We start from the raw sequence: 24,755 nt of genomic DNA on the forward strand, positions 1-24,755 counted from the left end.
GTTTCCTGTCCTGATGTGGGCCTTAGTTCCCCCCCTATTCACTGGTTATGGGCACCCTTCGGGGAGTGTTAGAGTTAATGGTGTATTCCTTTGGTGGTGGTGTGATTAAAGCTAGTTTCACACTACGTCTTTTTAACATCCGCTGAAACGTTTTTTTAGCGGAAGTACGGATCCTGCTTTTACAGCAAATAACGTATGCAAACGCATATGTTATTTTGCAGGATCCTGCACTGGATGTTTAGGGGCGGGCAAAGGAGTCATGTGATCGGGATTGAGGGGAGCTAGACTGCGAGGAGCTTCTGACAGCTGCACAGCTGCATACGCTGGTAACCAAGGTAAACATCGGCCTTGGATACCCGATATTTACCTTGGTTACGAGTGTCGAGAGAGAGAGAGAGAGAGAGAGAGAGAGAGAGAGGAGAGAGAGAGAGAGAGAGAGAGAGAGAGAGAGAGAGAGAGAGAGAGAGAGAGAGAGAGAGAGAGAGAGAGAGAGAGAGAGAGAGAGAGAGGAGACCGACCGACCCTGTCCCGGGCATGCTCAGTACAGAATCAGGATCCTGTTATAACGCAACTGAACGACTTTTGGTAGGCAGGATCCAGCACTCATTGACATGCATTGCAGCTCGCGGCGCAATGTCAAGGATCCTGTGACATACGTTAATTTGACAAAACCAAAAAACGCTACATGTTGCGTTTTTTGAAACATGTTAAATTAACGCAAAATGACGGATCCTGCGTGTAACGGACGCAAACGAATGCAAACGGAAGTGGACGCAAGTCCATTGAAAATGCATTAAACACAAAACGGATTTGCACAGGATCCGTACTTCCGTTAAAAAAACCTTTTCAACGGATGTTAAAAAGACGTAGTGTGAAACCAGCCTAACATTTTTGTTTGTGTTTTGTTGGTCCTCTCTGGCTCTGTAAACCTACTCATGTGGAGGAGAGGTACCTCCTTTTTATCAGTGGGTTTCCTGTCCCGATGTGGGCGGAACCTATCTCAGGTGGTGCTGTCATGGGCTTCTGAAAATCCCATTACCGGTAAGTAATTAAGATTTTTTCTTTAATTTCCCCAGTGCCGAATCAGGATCGTACACCCGGAATTCCGGGTCCAGCATCCGGGCATCTTTGATACCGCGCAGATCCGGACTATAATAGTCCGGTCCGCTCAGCCCTACCAGTGACCTGTCAAATGAGAAGGACTAGGGAAGAAAAAAAACAAAAACCTCAAAACATGTAGAACGCCAATAAATACGAATATTAGGGTAAAAAAAACAACAACAAAAAAAAACAACAGTACACATTACGTATTGCTTTATCTGAACAATATGATCCATTGTCATACTATTTAACATCTGTAGTGAACAACAGTGGAAAAAAAAAATAAAAAACTTGAACTTTATGGTTTTTGATTCTTGAATCGGTGATCTTATGATCATTTGTGCTGTACAGAGCAGGGCATCTGCACCGCTCTGTAGATCAGAAATGCTGCCTTCCTATGAATGCCGACATTCTTCATGACAGACATAAGGGGTCATCAGCTGACCCTCAATCGTCATGATAACCTGTCAACACCTAGTGATCACATTACGGGGGCCACTGATGGGAGCGGGGAATAAAGCGCTCCCCACCAGCGAGCGATAAATCCCACCATCAGACATTGACAGCGGGATTAAATATCTCTGATCCATCCGCACCTAGTAGAGGCACATATCTGCTGATCAGATCAGCCGACTCGTGCAGGGAAACGTTGGCTTGCCACGTAAGTCCACATCAAAAGCAGGGACACGACAAAAAAAACGAACAAAAAAACCCTGCTCCAGTGCGGTTCCAGTTGCAGTGCTCACTTTGTGTTAATTAGGCTAAGTTCACATTTCCGTTGTTTTGCATCAGTCACATGTGTTGCTTGACGCATGTGACTGATGCGCTGTACAACGGATGACCAAGAACAAAATTCTGTCGGACTCAGTTGTGTGCGGGGGCGGAGCGCGAGGGGGGCGGAGCCGAGCGGGGCCGTGGCGTTGAGGACGTCAGTGCCGCGGGGACTGCAGGGCTGGGGACAAGTGAGTGTGTGTACACGTGCGGAGTGCGGGAGGGGGCGGAGCCGAGCGGGGAAGTGTCGGCCTCCTTGCACACGTATCCAGGGGTAAATATCGGGTAACTAAAAGCAAAGCACTTTTTGCTTGGTTACCCGATATTTATCTTGGTTACCAGCATACAACGCTTAGCGCTGGCTCCCTGCACACGTAACCACTGTAAATATCGGGTAACTAAGCAAAGCGCATTGCTTGGTTACCCGATGTGTATCCTGGTTACGGGTGCAGGGAGCCAGAGAGTGCATGTGCAGCAAAATATTACGGATTGCGCTGCTCAAAAAATGTTACAGGCTGCGTTGCTCCCGCCCGGCGGTCAGTTAAAAAACGACTGACCGCGACGCAGCGGATGCAACGCAGCATCATCAGTCGCAATCCGTCACGAATAGAAGTCTATGGGGAAAACAGGATTCCTGCAAAATATTTGCAGGATACCGTAATTCCTCAAGGCGACGGATTGTAACTGATGCAAAACAACGGAAGTGTGAACTTAGCCTTACTTATATGTCCAAATGGAAAGAGATAGAAGCCAGCATTGATTGGGCACGGGGTTTGCATAACTTCACAACCTCAAGTGAGTCCCAGGAATGTGAGTCGGCACGAGAGGAGAGTATAAGCTTGTAATATTTTAATGGGACCAAACATGGGGAGGATCACAAGAGGTTGATCAAGTGGGGACAACCCCTTTAACCCACTTCCTAAAATGCACAAACTGTTACAATGAATCAAGAGTTGTATGGAGCACGTTCAGGTGTGGAGAGCCAATGTGTTACCTGGATAAGATATAGGATATCTCTGCTGCCATCAGGTCCTGGTCGACATATACATATATAGTGCTGTTTACCGTATAGGTGTATATGGTGTCCAAGATATAAACACTGTACAGCGTTCTGGATGAGATGATGACAGCAGAAATACCATATATCTTATTTAGAACTTTATACAGGGAATATATCATGGATACCATATTTCCTTAATGACAACCAATACGTATTAACCTCTTCACGACAGAGGACATACCGATGTGTCCCTAAATCATATATCCCCTCACAAATCTGCTAATTTGTACCTCAGACATATTTGCCTCTGCGATCCACCCGCGCCTGTTAACCACTTAACGACCCTTGACGTACTGGGTACGTCATGGTGACATGGTGCTAAACGACCCATGACGTACCCAGTACGTCATGGCGAAATCGCGGTCCCGGAGCCCCGGGGAGTCCAATTTGTTTAATTAAACAGTAGATTCGGGAAGGAGGAGACCTCTGCCTGACCTCAGGAGGGGGTGGTGCCTCCTCCCCGAACCTACAGAGGCTGTGATTGGCTGACGAACGCCGCTCAGCCAAATGAAAATGGCTGGAACATTGAAATCCAGCCCTGATCAGTGCTGCTGTAGCACTGGCCATTGGCTGGAGCTGGGTGATCGGGGCTTCACTCGCCACTAGCTCTGATTGGAGAGACCGATCTTGTGACCGATCTCTCCAATCACCGTGGATCTGGTGCCGGGTGACCTGTGTCCGTCCCTGAAAGCCGAGGAGAGCGGTCTCTGCGGGTGCCCATCGGTAAGTTGCTACCCCCCGCCGCCCGCCCCTGTCCCCGTTCGCCCTGCCAGCCCCGCCGCTGTCTCCAATCGCCCCGCCCGCCAGCCCCGCCGCTGTCTCCGATCGCCCAGCCCGCCACCCCCCGCCACTGTCTCCGATCGCCCAGCCCGCCAGCCCCGCCGCTGTCTCAGATTGCCCCGCCCGCCAGCCCCGCCGCTGTCTCAGATTGCCACCGCCAGCCCTGCCGCTGTCTCCGATCGCCACCACCAGCCCCGCCGCTGTCTCCGATCGCCCCCGCCGCTGCTCCGATCGCCACCACCAGCCCCGCCGCTGTCTCCGATCGCCCCGCCGCTGCTCCCAATCGCCCCCGCCCGCCACTGTCCCCAGCCGCCGTTGCACCCACCTTTTTCAGCCACTGCTGCCCCCGAATCGGCCCCCACTGTTCCCGATCGGCCGCCGCTGCCTCCTTCATCGACTGCCCCTTCTCCATCGCCACTACACCTCCTCCCCCTCCATGTGCTGCAAGCCACCCTTCCCCTCATGTGCTGCAAGCCACCCTCCCCCTCCATGTGCTGCAAGCCACCCTCCCCTCCATGTGCTGCAAGCCACCCTCCCCCTCCATGTGCTGCAAGCCACCCTCCCCCTCCATGTGCTGCAAGCCACCCTCCCCCTCCATGTGCTGCAAGCCACCCTCCCCCTCCATGTGCTGCAAGCCACCCTCCCCCTCCTGCTGCAAGCCCTCCCCTCCATGTGCTGCAAGCCACCCTCCCCCTCCATGTGCTGCAAGCCACCCTCCCCCTCCATGTGCTGCAAGCCACCTCCCCCCACATGTGCTGCAAGCCACCCGCCTGCTCTCTCCCATCCTCTACATCTACTGCCCCCTCACACTCCTCAATCTGTTGCCTCCTTCATTTGCTGCCTAGATCCATCCTGTAAGGTAGGGTATCCCCATCTCACTTCCCTCCCCCCCATCCTCTGCCGCTCCTCCATCCGCTGCGCCCTTTCCATCCTCTGCCGCTCCTCCATCCGCTGCGCCCTTTCCCATCTTCCATCCACTACGTCCTTTCTCATCTGCCGCCCCAACCTCTCGCATCGCATTATCCAGCGCAGTTGCTCGCTTCCAGACTGGCGTGGATGATGCGATGCGAGACTCGTGCATTGCTCTCACGTTTGGCACTGGTCTTCGTGGCAGGCGCTCATACTTATTTTTTTTTTTTTTTTTTTTATTGATGTCTGTATTTTTTATTTCGCCAAACTAATTTTTTTGTATGGGGGGGGGGGTCTAGTTTCCAAAATGGGATCACATGTGGGGGAGCTCCATTGTTTTAGGCACCTCAGGGGGTCTCCAAATGCAACATGGCGTCTGCTAATAATTCCAATCAATTTTACTGTGAAATGGCGCGCCTTCTCTTCTGAGCCCCGCCGTACGCCCAATCAATTGATTTCCACCACATATGAGGCACCTGTGTACTCAGGAGAAATTGCACAATACATTTTATGGTGCATTTTTTCCTGATACCCTTGTGAAAAAAAGCTACCTGTTTGAAAAAACAAAAAAACTATTTTGTGGTAAAAAAAAAAAAAAAAAAAAAGAATAAAATATTTTCACGAACATTACAAACGTTTGTGAAGCCTCCAGGTGTTCAAAGTGCGCACTAAACAGCTAGATAAATTCCATGAGGGGTCTAGTTTCCAAAATGGGGTCAATTGTGGGGAAGCTCCATTGTTTAGGCACCTCAGGGGGGTCTCCAAACGCAACATGGCGGCAGCTAATAATTCCAACCAATTTTGCTGTGAAATGGCGCTCCTTGCCTTCCGAGTCCTGCTGTGTGCCCAAACATTTGATTTCCACCACATATGAGGTATCTGCGTACTCAGGAGAAAATGCACAATACATTTTGTGGTGCATTTTTTCCTGATACCCTTGTGATAAAAAAAAAAGCTACCTGGTTCAAGCAACAGTTTTGTGGTAAAAAAAAAAAGTTTTTTCTTTTCACGGCTCAACGTTATAAACTTCTGTGAAGCCCCCAGGGATTCAAAGTGCACATCAAACATCTAGAAAAATTATTTGAGGGCTCTAGTTTCCAAAATGGGGTCACTTGTGGGGGAGCTCCATTGTTTAGGCACCTCAGGGAGTCTTCAAACCCAACATAGCGTCCGCTAATGAGTGCAGCTAATTTTGCACTCAAAAATTCAAATGGCGCCCCTTGCCTTCCGAGTCCTGCCGTGTGCCCAAACATTTGCTTTCCACCACATATGAGGTATCTGCGTACTCCGGAGAAAATGCACAACACATTTTATGATGCATTTTTCCTGATACCCTTGTGAAAATACTAATTTTTATGGCTAAAGTAACATTTTTGTGTTAAAAAAGTAAAATTTTCATTTTTTCTTCTACATTGCTTTGGTTGCTGTGAAGCTCCTAAAGGGTTAATAAACTTCTTGGATGTGGTTTTGAGCAGAGTGAGGGGGTGCAGATTTTAGAATGGGGTCACTTTTGGGTATTTTCTGTCGCCTAGGTTTCTCAAATCACTCCAAATGTGATGTGGTACCTAAAAAATTTTTTTTGTAAATTTTGTTGGAAAAATGAAAAATTGCTGATGAACTTTGAACCCTTCTAACGGAATTTTTTTTTAAAAAAAAAAAAATTGCGCTGGTGTAAAGCAGACAAGTGGGAAAGTTTATTTAGTAACTATTATGTGTGACATCTCTCAGATTTATGGGCATAAAATTTCAAATTTTGAAAATTGCGAAATTTTCAAAATTTTCGCCAAATTTCCGAAATTTTCACAAATAAACGCAAAACATATCGGCCTAAATTTACCACTGACATTAAGTACAATGTGTCACGAAAAAACAATGTCAGAATCGCCAGGATCCGTTGAAGTGTTCCAGAGTTATAACCTGTCAAAGTGACACTGGTCAGAATTGCAAAAAATGGCCGGGTCTTTAAGGTGAAAACAGGCTGGGGGCTGAAGGGCTTAAATCGCGTTGTCAAAATGTGACAGCGTGATTTAAAGTGCCACAGCGGGTAACACGCACTTAGCCGCCGCCATCGGAGGCCCCATGACATGATCACAGGCAGTCGATAGTTGCCATGGTAGCACATGGTTATGTGACGACTCCTGTAGCCATCATGACTCACTTCCTGTTACAGCCGACAGAGCAAAGGCTGTAAGAGAAGATGAGCATTTCTGCTGATTAGAGCAGTTATCAGAAGAAATGAATGAGCGATCAGACTGCTTACCCTTATACAGGGCTGTGGAGTCGGTAAGCCAAACCTGCGACTCCAACTCTGACTCCTCAATTTCCCTTGCACAGACTCCGACTCACACATATATTACTTATATTTAAGTGAAAAATGTATTGTAGTACAATGTGAACAGCAGACATTTAATCATTTTTATGATGCAATAATCAAGATATTTAGATAGAACAAAATATATTTATTGGAATACAACTTGCACATTTGTGCAGTCTATGAATTTGTTGTAAGAAATAGAATTGCTTCCATCAGATCCTTCTTCGCAGATGACCTCAAATCTGACCTAATAATTTTAAGGCTAGAGAACAACCTCTCTACACTAACTTGGGTTGGTGGCAAAGCCATAACCACATGGGCAACATCTCTAACAATTTCCGGGTATAAAGGAATTGCCTCATGCACAATCAGTTTTGATGAACGGTTGAATTTTTCTATTTGAGAGCAAGTGAAAAATTGTACTGAAATCTGGCCAATCTGCTGCTATAGGAGACGGAGTGAAATCTTTTTCCTTGCGGCAACACTTTGCTGCTCCATGTCATCCAAATACTTGTCAAAGTTAAACTACTCATCTGATGAGGAAGAAGATATGGCAGCAGTAGCACTGTCAGCACCCAAGTCCTCTTGCGCCTGGCAGTCCTGTAGGCCACTCATCCTAACTGCTACCTCAGTCAGAGCTTCTTTTCCTTTAGTAAGCTGTTGATCATCAAGCAGTATATGATGACTTGGGTCCACAAACAGCTGCCAGAAGAATTTTATTTTCCAATAGCTGTGTCTCTCTCCGTTTCATTGAAGCAGAAATGGCCTCTGCGATTAAACCTCTTTGAGACAGGCAAAATAGCAAGTTCATCCACTCCCTTATGAAAATGCCAGGAGTTAAATCCTCAGCTTGTAATTTTTTTAGTCATGGTAAATGGGTGATTAAGCAATTCCTTCAATTCAGCCACCTGTGTCCATTGACTTCCATTTAGGGTTACCTGAGGGTTCGCCATATCTATAAGAAACTTGTTTTAGTTCAAGCAGTCGCTCAATCATTAAATAAGTGCTGCCCCACCGAGTGGCTTGATTGACAATTGCCCCTTTCCCAGCACGTCTCCTCAAGATGGAAATCAATTTTAGGGGTTCTGGCGACAATAACCAATTTCCTCACTTTTCCAATCAGATTTCCAGCATGTCCCTCTTGCAGACCATCTTTTATTGCCAGCTGCAGCGTGTGTGATGAATATGAAAGTGTTTTGAAGCAGCTTCAACAAGATCTAATCTAAAGTATCATTTTCCCTTCACCACGACAGCGCCAGCAGAGAAATAGGTCCACCCGCCTTAGGACAGGAAACCTACTGAAATAAAAAGGGCGGCTACTCTCTCCAGCCTCAGTCTCTATTTCCTGTCCCAGGATGGGAGACCCAGAAGAGCTGTGGTGTGGCCACATTGAAGGCAGCAGTTCCTGGGGCTGCATGGAGCTGGAGGATTGTGAGCTCCATGGCCTCAGCCCTGAATGCGTCCTCTTACAAAAGGTTCTTCCTGGTGAGGGCAAGAGATGGGAAAAGCACTTCTGACACAAGCGGTCGTGGTTCAGCGCCCGGCTGTCCCAGCAGGTGGGATGTACGGCTGCGATTCGGGTTAGGGAGGTCAGCGTATCTATTGTGCGGTATTGGTTCGGCGCCCAGCGGCTGTCCCTGCCAGAACCGCTGCTTCCTCCCCGGCTAGTGTACGTGCAGCGGCCTCCTCCAGAGAAGGAGAGAGGAGAGAGGAGAAAAAAAAAAAAAAAAAGGCCTTTGGTACTGGAAGCATCCCGGGGTTTTTTTTTCCCTTGTAGGATGGGACAGAGGGGTGGTCTTTTCCCCTGCGTGTCTGGCATACCTGTACGGCGTCCGGTGACTGTCCCTGCAGAGCATGCTTCAGATTAGATCTTCAGGCTGCGTTCCTGCTCGGCACCTAGCGGCTATCCCTGCAAGAATCGCATTGTCGTTCTCCGGGCTGTGTCCCTGCCCGGCAGCGGTCCCTGCAGCTGAACACGCCAGACAACGGAGTTCCCTGCTGCAGTCAGGTTACGGGTACGTTGGGGATGTGACGTCACATCAGCACATGTGCGGTAGCAGCAAGATGGCGCTGTCCACCGCTTCTGCCTCCCTGGGATGCAAGGGCAGTATGTCAGAGTCTCTGCTCAGGCCCTTCCTCCTGAAACTGGCAAGAGGTGTAGTGGCACATGGCCAAAGGTTATGGTAAGCTCCGGGCACTCTCAAAGTGAGTTCACAGTCTTTACAGGACCAAGACAGGGAAAGTCCATCTTTGATCCGGACACTTTCAAGAGGCCTCAGGCACCTCCAACACTGATTTAATTGACGTGTCACTCATCTCAGCCTTTAAATGTCCAACACCCCCCAAACGCCATGGAGGAACATCATTAGAAGCCTGAGCAACTGCAGCCGCAGAAGCGGTTGTGGCACTTAGAACGGTCGTCACTCTAGTGATGAGCGGCTTGACCAGACGTCGATGGATTCATGCAGAAGTCCCCAGCAGCTCACTCCGGTACTGTATATGACTGCAGAAGGTAGATACCTCCGTTATATTCTTATCTATGCAAATTTTTCCTTTCTATTCCTCTCCTTGTGGATAGGCCGTGGAAATGAAAAGCAAAAGCTAAATCAGGGTGGTCCTTTATGCAGATGCCCCTTGTCCTCTGAAAGCCAGAAGTCATTATAAGGTACCTGTATCCAGAGATCGATAGCTGTAGAGGCTCCGCCTGGCCTCTAGTCTTATGGAAGTAATAAAAGCGGAGGTCAGGGAGTCACTTAAGGGGGGGGTCTCTCTGCTGGTTATTCTAAGCTCCTCTAGCAACCACGTAGATAACAGGGGTGCTTCACGCTGCCAAGATCTCAGATTCCGACTCGCGTTCCTCTTCCTCTCTTCGGCTTGCTCTCCTGACTAAGGTGTAAGGGGCAGGGCGTGCCTTCCAACAGCTGCTGTTAATAACCTGAGTGAAGGCTAGCAGACCACAAGGGTCTGGGTAGGTGAACGGACCAGAATCTCTAGAGGTTCTCGTGTTCAGAGGACTGAAAACAGATATAAGGTGTCGTTCCTTCTGATCTATGACAAAGTTAACAATTTAGTGGAGGAGCAGTGACATGCCCTATTCAGAGGGCTTAACCTCCCTTTTTATTAGGAGGGAATAGCTCATCAAGAGGAGTCTTCTTCCTATGCCATCTAATCCTGCTTAAAGGTGACGTCCTGGGCACAAGTACATCTGTCTTCCCTCATGGCACTTCACATCTGGGGGGGTTGACAAAGTAAGGGCTGTCTTCCTGAGCAGGAACCCTGTGTGTCAGGGGGTCTGATACCTGCACGAAGAGGTCTTACGATGGATAGTACAGCTTGGTGGTCTCCGACTATGGACCTTTTGCCATCTTTTACCAAAAAGATTGGTCATTTCTACTCCCTCAACCCGCGGGACAGGCCCTGGGCAGTAGACACCCTTAAATTATCTTGGGGCTCCGGTCTCAGTTATGCCTTCCCACCCCTGATTTGATCACGGATGTTCTGAGGTAGACCCAGGAGGATAATGCTCGGTTGTTGCGGATAGCCCCCTTTTTGGCCCAGGAGGGCTTGGCTCTGGCTACGATAGATGTCAGTGTCAGATCCTTGGTTCCTCCCGGAGGAACACGATCTCCTCTCCCAGGGCCCTCTGCTTATCTCATTTTCCGGGCCTTCATTTGACGGCCTGGAATTTGAGGGGAAACTGTTGGGGGGGGGGTTCTCCTCTAGTCTGGCTTCCACTCTCCTGCAGAGTAGGGAGCCAGCTTCCACCAAGTTTTACTCCGGAGTATGGAGACGGTTCTTGTCCTTGTCCAGGAGGAGTCCATTGGGTCAGCCTCCGGTGGGAGCCATTCTGGAGTTCCTTCAGAAGGGGCAGGAGATAGGACTCTCAGTCAGTTCTTTGACAGTCCAGGTATCAGTCCTAGGGGAGTTATTGAGCTCAGACTTAGCTGGTAAATGGTGGGTTAAGCGGTTTCTTTCATCCTGTCATAGGGCAAGGTCTCAACCCTGTTTAACATCCCTCTCATTCTGGTTCTGGACTCCTTAACGGGGTCCCCGTTTGAGTCCCTGACTGGTACGTCTATTAAATTTCTAACATTTTCATTTGCTCTGCTGGTGGCCCTGACATCAGCTAGATGTGTCAGCGGCCTTCGGGCCCTCTCGGTGAACCCCCATGCGAAGTTTTAGAAAAAAGAAGAAGGCAGATGGCAGTTCTCCACATGACGGACCTTTTTTAGGTCTGTTCCTGAACTTTGTTCCCAGCCTTGCCTCAGGAGAGGGTGTCTTGGTCAGTAAATAAGTCTCCTCGGTCTTCCCTGCCCAAGTCCTCACACGATGATGCCATGTCCCTGTTGGGGTCTTTGGTGGCAGGCGTCCTGCAGTTCCCTGGGCACCTTCCATACCGGTGCACTTCTAAAGGAGTGGTTGAGGGCGCAAAGACAATTAAGAGGGGGGTTGGACAAACATCTCTTTTCCAGAGTTGTTCTTCCCTGTGCTGGTGGTATAGGTTTGGAATTGGTTAGCCGGGGTCCCTTGGTCACTCCCAGTTTTTGGGGCACCCTCACAACAGATGCCAGCACACTGGGTTGGGGGGGGGGGGGCTGTTGAATGATAAGGTTGTTCAGGGAGACTGGAGTCCTCAGGAAGGTGGGAGCTCCTCAGCTTCAGGGAGCTATCCGCGATTGGGATGGCTCTGCACTCCTTCCCTTTTTCATGGGATGGCACGTGAGGGTGCTCTCGGTAAACGGGGAGGCTTTTCAAACATCTATCACCGAGGAGGCACAAGTCTCCCTTATGGCAGTGTTTCACGAGATTTCCCTGACACAAGTTCATATTTTTTTTCCTTTCCCTCGCAGTACTTCTTAACTGGGGGGGGTGGACTCTGTCGCAACTGACTTCCTGAGCCGAACTTGTGTGTGCCAGGGAGTATGGTGTCTTCACAAGGAAGTCTTCAGAGACCGAGTTGTTATCTTAAGGCTAAGGACACACATCCGGCTTTTCTCCCGTTTGTTGGATCCGGCGCGCTCCTGTACACTGTGTACAGTACAGTGGTTGCGCGACAAGCTCCGGTCACGTGCTGTCATGTGACCGGAGAATGTGACCAGGAAGTTGCAGCACAGCCACTGTACTGTATACACTGTGCGGGAGCACGCCAGATCCGACAAACGGGAGAAAAGCCGGATGTGTGTTCTTAGCCTAGCCCAACTCTCACGATCGTGAACAGTGGGTGCTGCTGGATTATGGGGAGCAGATCTCCTTTACACCCTTCCGCCCTGCTTGCTCTGGCGTTTTTTCACAAAAAAAAAAAAAAAAAAAAAATGAAATTAAAAAAAGAGACCAAGGAAGGCAGAGAAAGTCTGTTTCTGCCCTTCCCCATCTTCTTCACTCTCGCCTTTTTGGGCCTTTATTGCCGGCCTGCGAATTTGAGAGGCAGCGGTTGGACGATCTAGGATTCTCCTTCACTCTTATATAGAAGGACACCAGCTACCACCTGGATTTAAACGAATGGATGGTTGATATTCCTGTCCTCCTCAGGTAAGGGTCCAGTGGGAAGGCCCCTGGTGGCAGCCAGTCTAGCCTTCCTTGGGCGGGATCCTAAGCAGGAATGTTCAGCTTCCAAGGGAACTATAGCTAGGTGGGTCTAGGAAACACAGCAGCTTGTTTGGCCTCGGATGGATTTAGGCTACATGCGCACGCTGCATCTTTGTGTTCACAAACTGCAGCCAAAACTGCACCTTGTCAGAGAGCCTGGAAATGTCACAAAAAATGCTTGTAATTGTAGGTGCGTTTTTGCTGCGTTTTTTTCAAAATGCGTTTGGTGACAAATGTTGACAAAAACGCAGGAAGAATGAACATGCTGCATTTTGTCAAAAACTTTTGACAAATAAAACGCTGACAAACTGCAATGTGCGCATACCAAATCTGCCTTCTCATAGACTTTGCTGGAAAGTCAAATGTCAGAAGGTTCTGACAACAAAACTGCAGCAAAAAACGCAGTGTGCGCATGTATCCTTATACCGCAGTGTACTGCAGCTCGTTCTGGCAGAGCAGTAGCATCCTCCTGGGTCGAGAGGGCGGATGTGCCTTTGGAGCTAATCTGTAAGGCAGCGACCTGGTCCTCTCCTTCGATTCCTTTTTCTATTCACTACTTTTTAAACTTATCGGCCACCGTGGATTTGCCTTTCGGTAGATGGGTACTTCAAGCTGTGGTCCCTCCCTATCGTTGTTTGTCTTCGGAATCTCTCTGGTGGCGCTGTCGTGGTGAAGGGAAAAAAAATCTTAAATTACTTACCGGTAATGATTTTTTCCAGAAGCCACGACAGCGCCACTGCTTCCCACCACTTTTCAATCTTTCACCCTTCGGGGCTCTTGGTATCCACGGTCCGACGAGTATTTTCCAAATTGTGGTGAAGGGGATGGTGCCATTGTATTATCATGTTTCTGGTATTCCTCTCTGTACTCTGTAACCAAACTGAGTCTGGAGAGAGTAGCCGCCTTTTTATTTCAGTAGGTTTCCTGTCCTAAGGTGGGTGGACCTCTCTCTGGTGGCGCTGTCGTGGCTTCTGGAAAAAATCATTACTGGTAAGTAATTTAAGATTTTTGCTGACCTGTTGTAATATCTGTTTGTTCCTCAGTTACATGAGCAGCACTGTGGCTCCATCTCACACATACTGAATCCTAAATTTTCTTCTAGCTGTTGTTCATTACTCTCATCAGTTTAATTGTACTTATGTTTGAAGCATTGTTTTGTGAGGATCTGTTTTTGGGATCAAAAACGTATCCTCACAAAGAATAAGCAGTCAGTTTGTGGCGTTTTTCTAATATGCTTTTGCTATTGAAAACATTATGAGCTCAAAAACTTTTCAGGTGATGCGTTTTTTTTTAAAAAGCTGATCTGCTTTTGCACCTGACAAACGTATCCTCAAAAAACGTAGCAAAAACGCCGTGTGTGAATGTAGCCTTAGATTAGGAGTAGAACAGACATTTATAGGATATTTCATAACTTTCCCAAATTCCTATGAAAATATATGCAGCACATTCTGCATTACACTACTGTCCCCAATTTATTATATATTTTAGGAGTCGGTCCATTTTATACCGACTCAACAGCCCTGCCCTTATAGTCCCCCTAGGGGGACAATTAATATAAAAACCTAAAAGTTCAAATCACCCCCATTCGCCCCATTGAAAATTAAGGATTAGAAAAAATGTATACATATATACATATTATATATATATATATATATATATATATATATATATATATATATATATATATATACACAGACAGACACACACACACACACACACACACACACACACACAAGTATATACATACATATATATATACACACACACACACACTGTTATCGCCGGGTTCAAAAATGCCCGCTCAAAATATGAAATCAATTAATCTGATCGGTAAACTGTAACGACAAAAAATTCCAAATGCCAAAAGTACGTTGTTTTGGTTGCCGCACATTTTGCGCATAATGCAATAACAGTTGATTAAAATGTAGCTTCTGCACAAAAATGGCAGTAAAAACGTCAGTTTAAGACAAAAAAATAACCAGTCACTGAGCGCCATATCCCGAAATATGACTACGGGTTGTGGAAAATGGCACAACTTTTTTGTATAAACTTCTGTATTTTATTTTAACCCCTTAGATAAAAGTAATCTTATACATCTTTGGTGTCTACGAACACGTACCAACCTAAGGTATCACACCCACACATCAGTTTTAACATATAGTGAACATGGTGAAAAAAATTTCCCAAAAACCATCATGCAATTCACACTTTTTTTTGCACTTGTCGTTTTCCAGTACACTATATGGTAAAACTTATGGATTCATTTAAAACAGGGGTGGGGAACCTCCGGCCCGCGGGCCGTATACGGCCCGTGACGACTTTTTATGCGGCCCCCGGGCACATTCCCGGGGACCATTGTGCTTTGGTGGCAGCCGCGCTTTTCCCGGCTGCCGGCCCTTTAAATCCCACAGCCTGATGCCCTGTGGGTAGATGCTAGAATGTACGGGCTCTCTCCAGATCCTGACTTCCAGGACCTGACTGCAGCCCATACATTCTAGGCTTATCCCCGGCATGTGTGCTCTGGTGGGCGGGTAAGCAGCACGCTGCGATAAAGTCACACAGAAGAGCTGCAGCAGGTTTACCAGCCTCCCGGACCTGCTGTGTGTGTGTGTGAGACTCTCCCTCCCCCTCACTGCGAGTACTCAACCCATCGCTGCCCCCCCCCCCCCCGCTCAGTGCTGTGTACACCCTCGTACTGTGTGTACCCCCCAATGCTGTATGTACCCCCCAATGCTGTGTGTACCCCCTCGTGCTGTATGTACCCCCAATGCTGTGTACCCCCTTGTGCTGTATGTACCCCCTAGTGCAGTGTGTACCCCCTAGTACAGTGTGTACCCCCTAGTACAGTGAGTACCCCCTAATGCTGTGTGTACCCCTTAATGCTGTGTGTACCCCCTCATGCTGTGTGTACCCCCTCATGCTGTGTGTACCCCCTCATGCTGTGTGTACCCCCTCATGCTGTGTGTACCCCCTCATGCTGTGTGTACCCCCTCATGCTGTGTACCCCCTCATGCTGTGTACCCCCTCATGCTGTGTACCCCCTCATGCTGTGTACCCCCTCATGCTGTGTACCCCCTCATGCTGTGTACCCCCTCATGCTGTGTACCCCCTCATGCTGTGTACCCCCTCATGCTGTGTACCCCCTCATGCTGTGTACCTCCTAGTACAGTGTGTACCCCCCAGGTGCTGTGTGTACCCCCAGGTGCTGTGTGTACCCCCTAGTGCTGTGTGTACCCCCTCGTGCTGTGTGTACCCCCTCATGCTGTGTACCTCCTAGTACAGTGTGTACCCCCCAGGTGCTGTGTGTACCCCCAGGTGCTGTGTGTACCCCCTAGTGCTGTGTGTACCCCCTAGTGCTGTGTGTACCCCCTAGTGCTGTGTGTACCCCCTAGTGCTGTGTGTACCCCCTAGTGCTGTGTGTACCCCCTAGTGCTGTGTGTACCCCCTCGTGCTATGTGCCCCCTAGTGCAGTGTGTACCACCTAGTGCAGCGAGTACCCCCTAGTACAGTGAGTACCCCTTAATGCTGTGTGTACCCCTTAATGCTGTGTGTACCCCCTAATGCTGTGTACCCCCTCGTGCTGTGTACCCCCTCGTGCTGTGTACCCCCTCGTGCTGTGTACCCCCTCGTGCTGTGTACCCCCTCGTGCTGTGTGTACCCCCTCGTGCTGTGTGTACCCCCTCGTGCTGTGTGTACCCCCTCGTGCTGTGTGTACCCCCTCGTGCTGTGTGTACCCCCTCATGCTGTGTACCTCCTAGTACAGTGTGTACCCCCCAGTGCTGTGTACCCCCAGGTGCTGTGTGTACCCCCTAGTGCTGTGTGTACCCCCTAATGCTGTGTACACCCCAGTGCTGTGTACCCCCTCAGCGCGGTGTAACCCCTCACTGCTGTCCGTGCCCCCCCTAGTGCTGTCTGTACCCCCTGGGTGATGTCTATGCCCCCCCACCAGTGCTGTCCGCACCACCTAATGCTGTCCATGCTGCCACCAGTGCTGTCCATGCCACGGTGAGTGCTGCCTGTGTCCCCCTTATGCTGTCCATGCTCCCCAGTGCTGTGTGCCACCCCTCAGTGCTCTTAACTCGCTACTGCTGTCTGTACCCTCCCACTGCTTTCTATGCTCCCCAGTCCGTGCTCTCCTATTGATGTCTATGTTCCCCCAGACCTGTCTGTCTCCCTAATGCTGCCACCCAGTGCAGTCCGTGCTGCCACCCAGTGCAGTGCGTGCTGCCACCCAGTGCAGTGCGTGCTGCCACCCAGTGCTGTACGTGCTGCCACCCAGTGCTGTGCGTGCTGCCACCCAGTGCTGTGCGTGTCCCCAGTCATGTCTGTGCCACCGCCAGGGCTGTCCATGCCCCCTACTGATGTATATGCCCCAGCCCCTCCTGTGATGTATATGCCCCAGCTCCTCCTGTGATGTATATGCCCCAGCCCCTCCTGTGATGTATATGCCCCAGCCCCTCCTGTGATGTATATGCCCCAGCCCCTCCTGTGATGTATATGCCCCAGCCCCTCCTGTGATGTATATGCCCCAGCCCCTCCTGTGATGTATATGCCCCAGCCCCTCCTGTGATGTATATGCCCCAGCCCCTCCTGTGATGTATATGCCCCAGCCCCTCCTGTGATGTATATGCCCCAGCCCCTCCTGTGATGTATATGCCCCAGCCCCTCCTGTGATGTATATGCCCCAGCCCCTCCTGTGATGTATATGCCCCAGCCCCTCCTGTGATGTATATGCCCCAGCCCCTCCTGTGATGTATATGCCCCAGCCCCTCCTGTGATGTATATGCCCCAGCCCCTCCTGTGATGTATATGCCCCAGCCCCTCCTGTGATGTATATGCCCCAGCCCCTCCTGTGATGTATATGCCCCAGCCCCTCCTGTGATGTGTACTCCCAGTGTCTCCTGTAATTTATGCGCCCTGGCCCCTCCTGTGATGTGTATGCCCCCAGCATCTCCAGACAGAGACAAACCTGGAAAAGCAGCTGTGAGAAACAAGATGATCAATATCACCGAACATTACAATCGCACCAAAGAGAAGCAGCTCCGGCCACCACAATAGGGGTGAGTTAATCGTTTGACCAAATATAGCAGGGTTATTTTTCAGGTTGATAATGTTGTGCGGCCCCCAAAGGTTAGTAGGAAATTCCAAATGGCCCCCGGCAGTAAAAAGGTTCCCCACCCCTGATTTAAAAGTACAACTCGTCCCGCAAAAAATAAGCCCTCATATGGCAAGATTGATGGAAAAATAAAAAAAGTTACGGCTCCTGGATGAAGGGGAGAAAAAAAAAAAAAAAAAAAAAAAAAAGCCCAGCACGAAAAACGGATAAAACAGCGCCTTATTCCTCATTACAATTGTAAACCAGCACAGAGAGGGATAAGTGAATAGCCCCCCCCTCCCCCGTGAAAATCCCATGGACGACAGCGGTATATAACAGTTGGGGGCTGGCTAACCCCTAAAATACCGCTTCTAAGGTTAAACGGGTGTTCTTACAACCCCTTAAGTCCATGTCACACACAGCAACAACGACGTCGCTGCTAAGTCGCCATTTTCTTTGACAGCAGCGACCTTGCAGTCGTCGTCGCTATGTGTGACATCTAACATGATCAGACCCCTGCTGTGAGATCGCTGCTCGTACTTGAATGTCCCAGTACATTTTTTGATCGCTGCGCCACATGAATCCTTGTGTTTGACACCATAGCAACGACGATCGCAACGACGCTGAAGGCAGTGACATGGGCCTGAAGACCGTCAAGGTAGTTATAATCGCTGCTGCGTCATTGCTTAAAACAACATGTTTGACAGCTCATTAGCGATCATGTAAGGTCGTTGTTATGTCACAGAAAATGGTGACGTAACAGCGACGTCGTTGTCGCTGTGTGTGACTCAAGCTTTAGACATCATCTTCCACCCACAAGCGATCTTAATCGCGGTGCTAATTGTCTCCATGCTACCCAGAAGTCATCTTATGACTTCTGCAGATGGCAGCCTGCAATAGCCTGCTAAAGTATCATTTTCGGGGTGGGGTGAATTAACGTTTTCAAAATGACGACCTAAAGTTAAACTCAGTAATATCTGTGAATTGAAAAATCTCACTACACCCCTGGATAGAATCTTTGAGGGGTTATTTTCCAAAACGTGTTAACTTGTGGAGGCACTTTGTACTCTATAGGCTCCTTAGGGGCCCTGAGCTATTGCAGCCAAATTTGTGTTCCAAAATTCATGTGGCGCTCCTTCTCCTTGCCTTCTGAGCTCTACCATCTGTCCACACAGAGGTTTCTGGCCACATGTGGGGTATCAGTGAGCTCAGAAGAAACTAGTAATTTGTATGGCTTATTTTCTCATGCCATCCCTTATAAAAGTGAAAAATTGATAAAGCTAAAGTAAAAATTACAATTTTATTTTTCATTCCATTTTACATTAATTCCTGGGTAGAACCTAAAGTGTTAAATATTTTCCTGACAGCAGTTTTGAAGTATTTGTGGGGAGCAGTTTTTATCCCCTTAACGACCCATGACGTACTGGGTACGTCATGGATCGTATGCCGTTAATCCCCGCCCCCTGCCGTGGGCAGGCGGCGATCCACGCACATATCAGCTGTTTTCAACAGCTGACATGTGTGCCTGCTAGCCGCGGGTGGAATCGCTTCCACCCGCGGCCATTAACCCCTTACATTTCGCTGCCAAAATCTGGCAGCGATATGTATATGAGCGCCGCCATGACAGTTACTTACCCCGCCACCACCGGAAGTCACGTGACATGATCATGTGACTTTCGGTGGTTGCCATCGTAGCACAGGGTCTTGTGATGACGCCCGCAGCTACGAAGTTTCACTTTCGTTTTCACCCGGCTCGGATCAGGGTGAAACAGGAAGTGACTATCTGCTGTTTACAGCTGTATAGCTGTGATCAGCAGATAGATAAGAGCGATCGGATTGCTGATCGCTATAGCCCCCTAGGGGGACTAGTACAAAAAAAAAAAGTGTTTTAAAAAAAAAAACCTAAAAGTTCAAATCACCCTCCTTTCACCATATTGAAAATTAAAGGGTTAAAAAAAAAAAATAAAAAATACACACATATTTGGTATCGCCGCGTTCAGAAATGCCTGATCTATCTAAATATAAAAATTAATCTGATCAGTAAATGGCGTAGCGGCAAAAAAATTCCAAACGCCAAAATTACGTTTTTTGGTCGCCGCAAATTTTGCGCAAAATGCAATAACAGGCAATCAAAACTTAGCGTTTGTGCAAAAATGGTACCATTAAAAACGTCAGGTCGAGACGCAAAAAATAAGCCATCACTGAGCCTCAGATCCCGAAAAATGAGAACGCTACGGGTTTTGGAAAATGGCGCAAAACGTGCGCCACTTTTTTTGGAAAAGCTTGTGAATTTTTTTTAACCCCTTAGACACAAGTAAACCTATACATGTTTGGTGTCTACAAACTCGCACTGACCTCAGTCATCACATAGATACATAAGTTTTACCATATGGTGAACACAGTGAATAAAAACTAAAACTATTGTAAGATCACACTTTTTTTGCAATTTTTCCGCACCTGGAATTTTTTTGCCGTTTTCCAGTACACTATATGGTAAAACTTATGGATTTCATTTAAAAGTACAACTCGTCTCGCATAAAACAAGCCCTTATATGGCAAGATTGATGGAAAAATAAAAAAGTTACGGCTCTCGGAAGAAGGGGAGAAAAAAAAAAAAACACGCAAAAACGGAAAGTGCCCGGGGGCTGAAGGGGTTAAAATGCTATCACTTTTGGTGTGTTTCTAATTCACTTAAATTTAATAAGTCACTAAAGAAACAGGCTTTGTAAATTTCCAAGAAAAAAAAAATGACAAATTGCTGCTAAACTTTTAACCCTTCCAACATCCTCAAAAAAAAAATAAATAAATCATGTTTGAAAAAATGATGTAAAGTAGACATGTGAGATGTTATTTATTGATAACTCTGTACAAGATAACTAACTTTACAGATATAAGAATTGAAAGTTGGAAAATTGGAAACGTTATTCTCACAAATAAACAAAACAATGACCTAAATCTACCACTAACAAAGTACAGTTTGTCATGAAAAAAAAATAATCTCAGAATCAGAGATTCATTGAAGCATTCTTCGTTATGACTGGTCATTAGAGGTTGTGCACTACTTTTACATTGATGGCAACTGGAAATACTCCTGTCCAGAGCTGCCCGATAGCAGCCAACAGCCGCCCCAGAACTCAGGAACAACTGATCGGTGGGGTGTTGGAGCCCGGCCAATCAGACATTGATGATCTATCCCTAAGGCTAGTCCATCAAAGTAAAAGTAGTGGGCAGCCTGTTTAAAGGACACCACTTTGTCCTTTTTCCACTGTTAGGGCACACAGATTATGGAAGGTCTCATATCAGAAGCCTTGTTGTGGAGAAATCTTTTAGCACTTTATGTAAATTAGCTCTTCCAGGCTATGGGGCGGATGCTGCCTGGAACGCGCTACCCCTGTGAGACAAGTAACAGAACAGGAGAAATTAAATTTGTCTTCTTCAAGTGATAGATGATAGTTCCACAACATCTGATATGAGGCAGACAGGTAGGACTTGTGTCAGCATTCTATAACCTGTATGCCCATATAGAGTAGATATGTCAAAGTGGTGACAGATTCCCTTTAAAAGGTCAAATAATATAATAATATTTATTCCTTTATATAGCGCTATTAATTCCACAGCGCTTTAGATACATCAGCAACACTGTCCCCATTGGGGCTCACAATCTAAGGTCCCTATCAGTATGTTTTTGGAGTGTGGGAGGAAACCCACGCAAACACGGGGAGAACATACAAACTCCTTGCTAGTGATGTGTCGGTTGTGAACGATCCAACACAAAGATCCGGCTCCCTGCAGTGACTGACAGGAGCTGGATCACCAGTGAGAGCCACTAAAATCTCTAAACGTTTCTTTTTGCCACTGAAACCACGCCCACCCACGGCTAAACTTCGCCTAGTCAATCTGATTGGTCACTTGTAAGTGGGCGGTGTTTAGCCGCGGGTGGGCGAGTTTTGGCGGCGTTACTATAATCTTAAATATGTGTTCAACTGAGGTAAAACACATTTAATAAAGAGCCGAAAACGATCTAAAAGATCCGACTTTTGGGTGAGCGGAGCCATGGGAACCGGATCACCAAAAAGAGCCGGACTACCCATCACTACTCCTTGCAGATGGTGTCCTTGGTGGGATTTGAACCCAGGTCCCCACTGAGCCACCGTGCAGTGTCACAAAGGGTTATATACCTAGACAATTACAGAAGTAAATATGTATACAGTTACTAGACACAGCACACCCCTCATCTAGGACTCTACACAGTCATCTATAATGGGCCCATATCCACCTGTGCAGCATATACAGGACCATGTCTGGTGTACAGACACCAAAGGTGACAGCAGTAGCCCCAGTACCCCAGGACTCTATACCAGGCCCCATATCCACCTGTGCAGTATATACAGGACCACGTATCGGTGGGGGCAGAGGACCCAGTACCCCAGGACTCTATACCGGGCCCCATATCCACCTGTGCAGTATATACAAGACCACATATCGGTGGGGGCAGAGGACCCAGTACCCCAGGACTCTATACCGGGCTCCATATCCACCTGTGCAGTATATACAGGACCACGTATCGGTGGGGGCAGAGGACCCAGTACCCCAGGACTCTATACCGGGCCCCATATCCACCTGTGCAGTATATACAAGACCACATATCGGTGGGGGCAGAGGACCCAGTACCCCAGGACTCTATACCGGGCCCCATATCCACCTGTGCAGTATATACAAGACCACATATCGGTGGGGGCAGAGGACCCAGTACCCCAGGACTCTATACCAGGCCCCATATCCACCTGTGCAGTATATACAGGACCACGTATCGGTGGGGGCAGAGGACCCAGTACCCCAGGACTCTATACCGGGCCCCATATCCACCTGTGCAGTATATACAAGACCACATATCGGTGGGGGCAGAGGACCCAGTACCCCAGGACTCTATACCGGGCCCCATATCCACCTGTGCAGTATATACAGGACCACATATCGGTGGGGGCAGAGGACCCAGTACCCCAGGACTCTATACCGGGCCCCATATCCACCTGTGCAGTATATACAGGACCACATATCGGTGGGGGCAGAGGACCCAGTACCCCAGGACTCTATACCGGGCCCCATATCCACCTGTGCAGTATATACAGGACCACATATCGGTGGGGGCAGAGGACCCAGTACCCCAGGACACTATACCGGGCCCCATATCCACCTGTGCAGTATATACAGGACCACATATCGGTGGGGGCAGAGGACCCAGTACCCCAGGACTCTATACCGGGCTCCATATCCACCTGTGCAGTATATACAGGACCACGTATCGGTGAGGGCAGTGGACCCAGTACCCCAGGACTCTATACCGGGCCCCATATCCACCTGTGCAGTATATACAGGACCACGTATCGGTGGGGGCAGAGGACCCAGTACCCCAGGACTCTATACCGGGCCCCATATCCACCTGTGCAGTATATACAGGACCACGTATCGGTGGGGGCAGAGGACCAAGTACCCCAGGACTCTATACCGGGCCCCATATCCACCTGTGCAGTATATACAGGACCACGTATCGGTGGGGGCAGAGGAACAAGTACCCCAGGACTCTATACCGGGCCCCATATCCACCTGTGCAGTATATACAGGACCACGTATCGGTGGGGGCAGAGGACCCAGTACCCCAGGACTCTATATCGGGCCCCATATCCACCTGTGCAGTATATACAGGACCACGTATCGGTGGGGGCAGAGGACCCAGTACCCCAGGACTCTATACCGGGCCCCATATCCACCTGTGCAGTATATACAGGACCACGTATCGGTGGGGGCAGAGGACCCAGTACCCCAGGACTCTATACCGGGCCCCATATCCACCTGTGCAGTATATACAGGACCACGTATCGGTGAGGGCAGTGGACCCAGTACCCCAGGACTCTATACCGGGCCCCATATCCACCTGTGCAGTATATACAGGACCACGTATCGGTGGGGGCAGAGGACCCAGTACCCCAGGACTCTATACCGGGCCCCATATCCACCTGTGCAGTATATGCAGGACCACGTATCGGTGGGGGCAGAGGACCACCCCGCAGCCGCCAGTATCACTCACCTTGCCGCCCCACGATCTCGGCTACGTGCTCAGAGCTCGGCACGGGGACGCCTTCCGTCATGTTGGCCCCTCTCCTGCGGGCCCCTGCGAGCAGCAGCTGCTCTGCAGTCATCTCTCCGAACATGTATTCTGGACTTGGGAGCCCCGAATCCAGCGCTTCGTCCTCGGCAGAATCATCGTGAAGCGCCAGAACGGAGAGCGAGTCCAGCACGAGAGATGATAGGTCCTGAGTGGCGGGGAAGGGCACCTGCCCGGCTCCAGGACACGGCGCTGTGTGCTCCGGCGGCCGGAGGTGGCTCGGCGGGCTCCGGTCCTGGCCCAGCAGGAGCTCACTGCAGGCTTGTTCATCAGTGAGGGGATCAAGACGGCCATGGCTCCGGACTGGCATGTGGCACTTCTCCTCACAGCCATTATGTGATAACTGGGGAGCTTCCCGACCCAACAACTGCCTAGCTCGCCCCCGGGTGCCTGTCTGTCCTGCTGGATCTTCCTGTGGCCCCCGGGGGCTCCCTCCGCCCGGCTCCTCCTCTCCCCGGGGCTCATCCATGCTGCTACTGCTACCAATGGTGCTCGCTCCCGATCCGTGCTCGTTCTCGCCCTTTGTTTGCAGCACGGCGTGTGCGTTCATGTCGTGAGGTAAAGGCCACAGCAGCTGCATGGATTCCTCTCCGCCTTCAGGCGGCGGGTGGGCAGGACTCGATTCTCTCTCCATTCATGCGACTAGACAAAGACTGCTCAATTGGCTGCGAGAAACCAGACGCTCGCACCGCCCACTCCGCGATGACCACACCCTATAACATTCTGAGGGAGGGAGGCAAAGGGGCGTGGAAAATGGCGCGCCCGGGTAAAGCCGGCCGGCAAGTGACGTCACTGCTGCGAACTGCTGGCGCGCGTTTGTGACGTATCACTAGCATAGAGTTGTTCGCACAGGTCCTTCCCTGCGGGCAGTTATCCGCTGTGTGCTGGGCACAACCCAGTCAGAGTCACACAGTCATGGTGTTCCTCATATGATGCTGAAGTTGATTTCTTATTCGACAGTTTCTCATTTGGCAAT

General features: G+C 49.2%; 1 protein-coding gene across 1 annotated transcript in view; it reads right to left on the reverse strand.

The window, feature by feature from the left end:
* MEX3D (mex-3 RNA binding family member D) overlaps nucleotides 1–24,533 on the reverse strand; it is a 33,319-nt gene extending 8,786 nt beyond the window's left edge. The window contains exon 1 of the mRNA XM_075352615.1: nucleotides 23,702–24,533. Coding sequence (XP_075208730.1) covers nucleotides 23,702–24,413 — 712 coding nt within the window. The 5' untranslated portion in view covers nucleotides 24,414–24,533. The remainder of the gene's footprint in view (nucleotides 1–23,701) is intronic.
* Nucleotides 24,534–24,755: the final 222 nt, after the last annotated feature.

This window comes from Anomaloglossus baeobatrachus, chromosome 1 (genome assembly GCF_048569485.1).
Source record: "Anomaloglossus baeobatrachus isolate aAnoBae1 chromosome 1, aAnoBae1.hap1, whole genome shotgun sequence".
NCBI lineage: Eukaryota > Metazoa > Chordata > Amphibia > Anura > Aromobatidae > Anomaloglossus > Anomaloglossus baeobatrachus.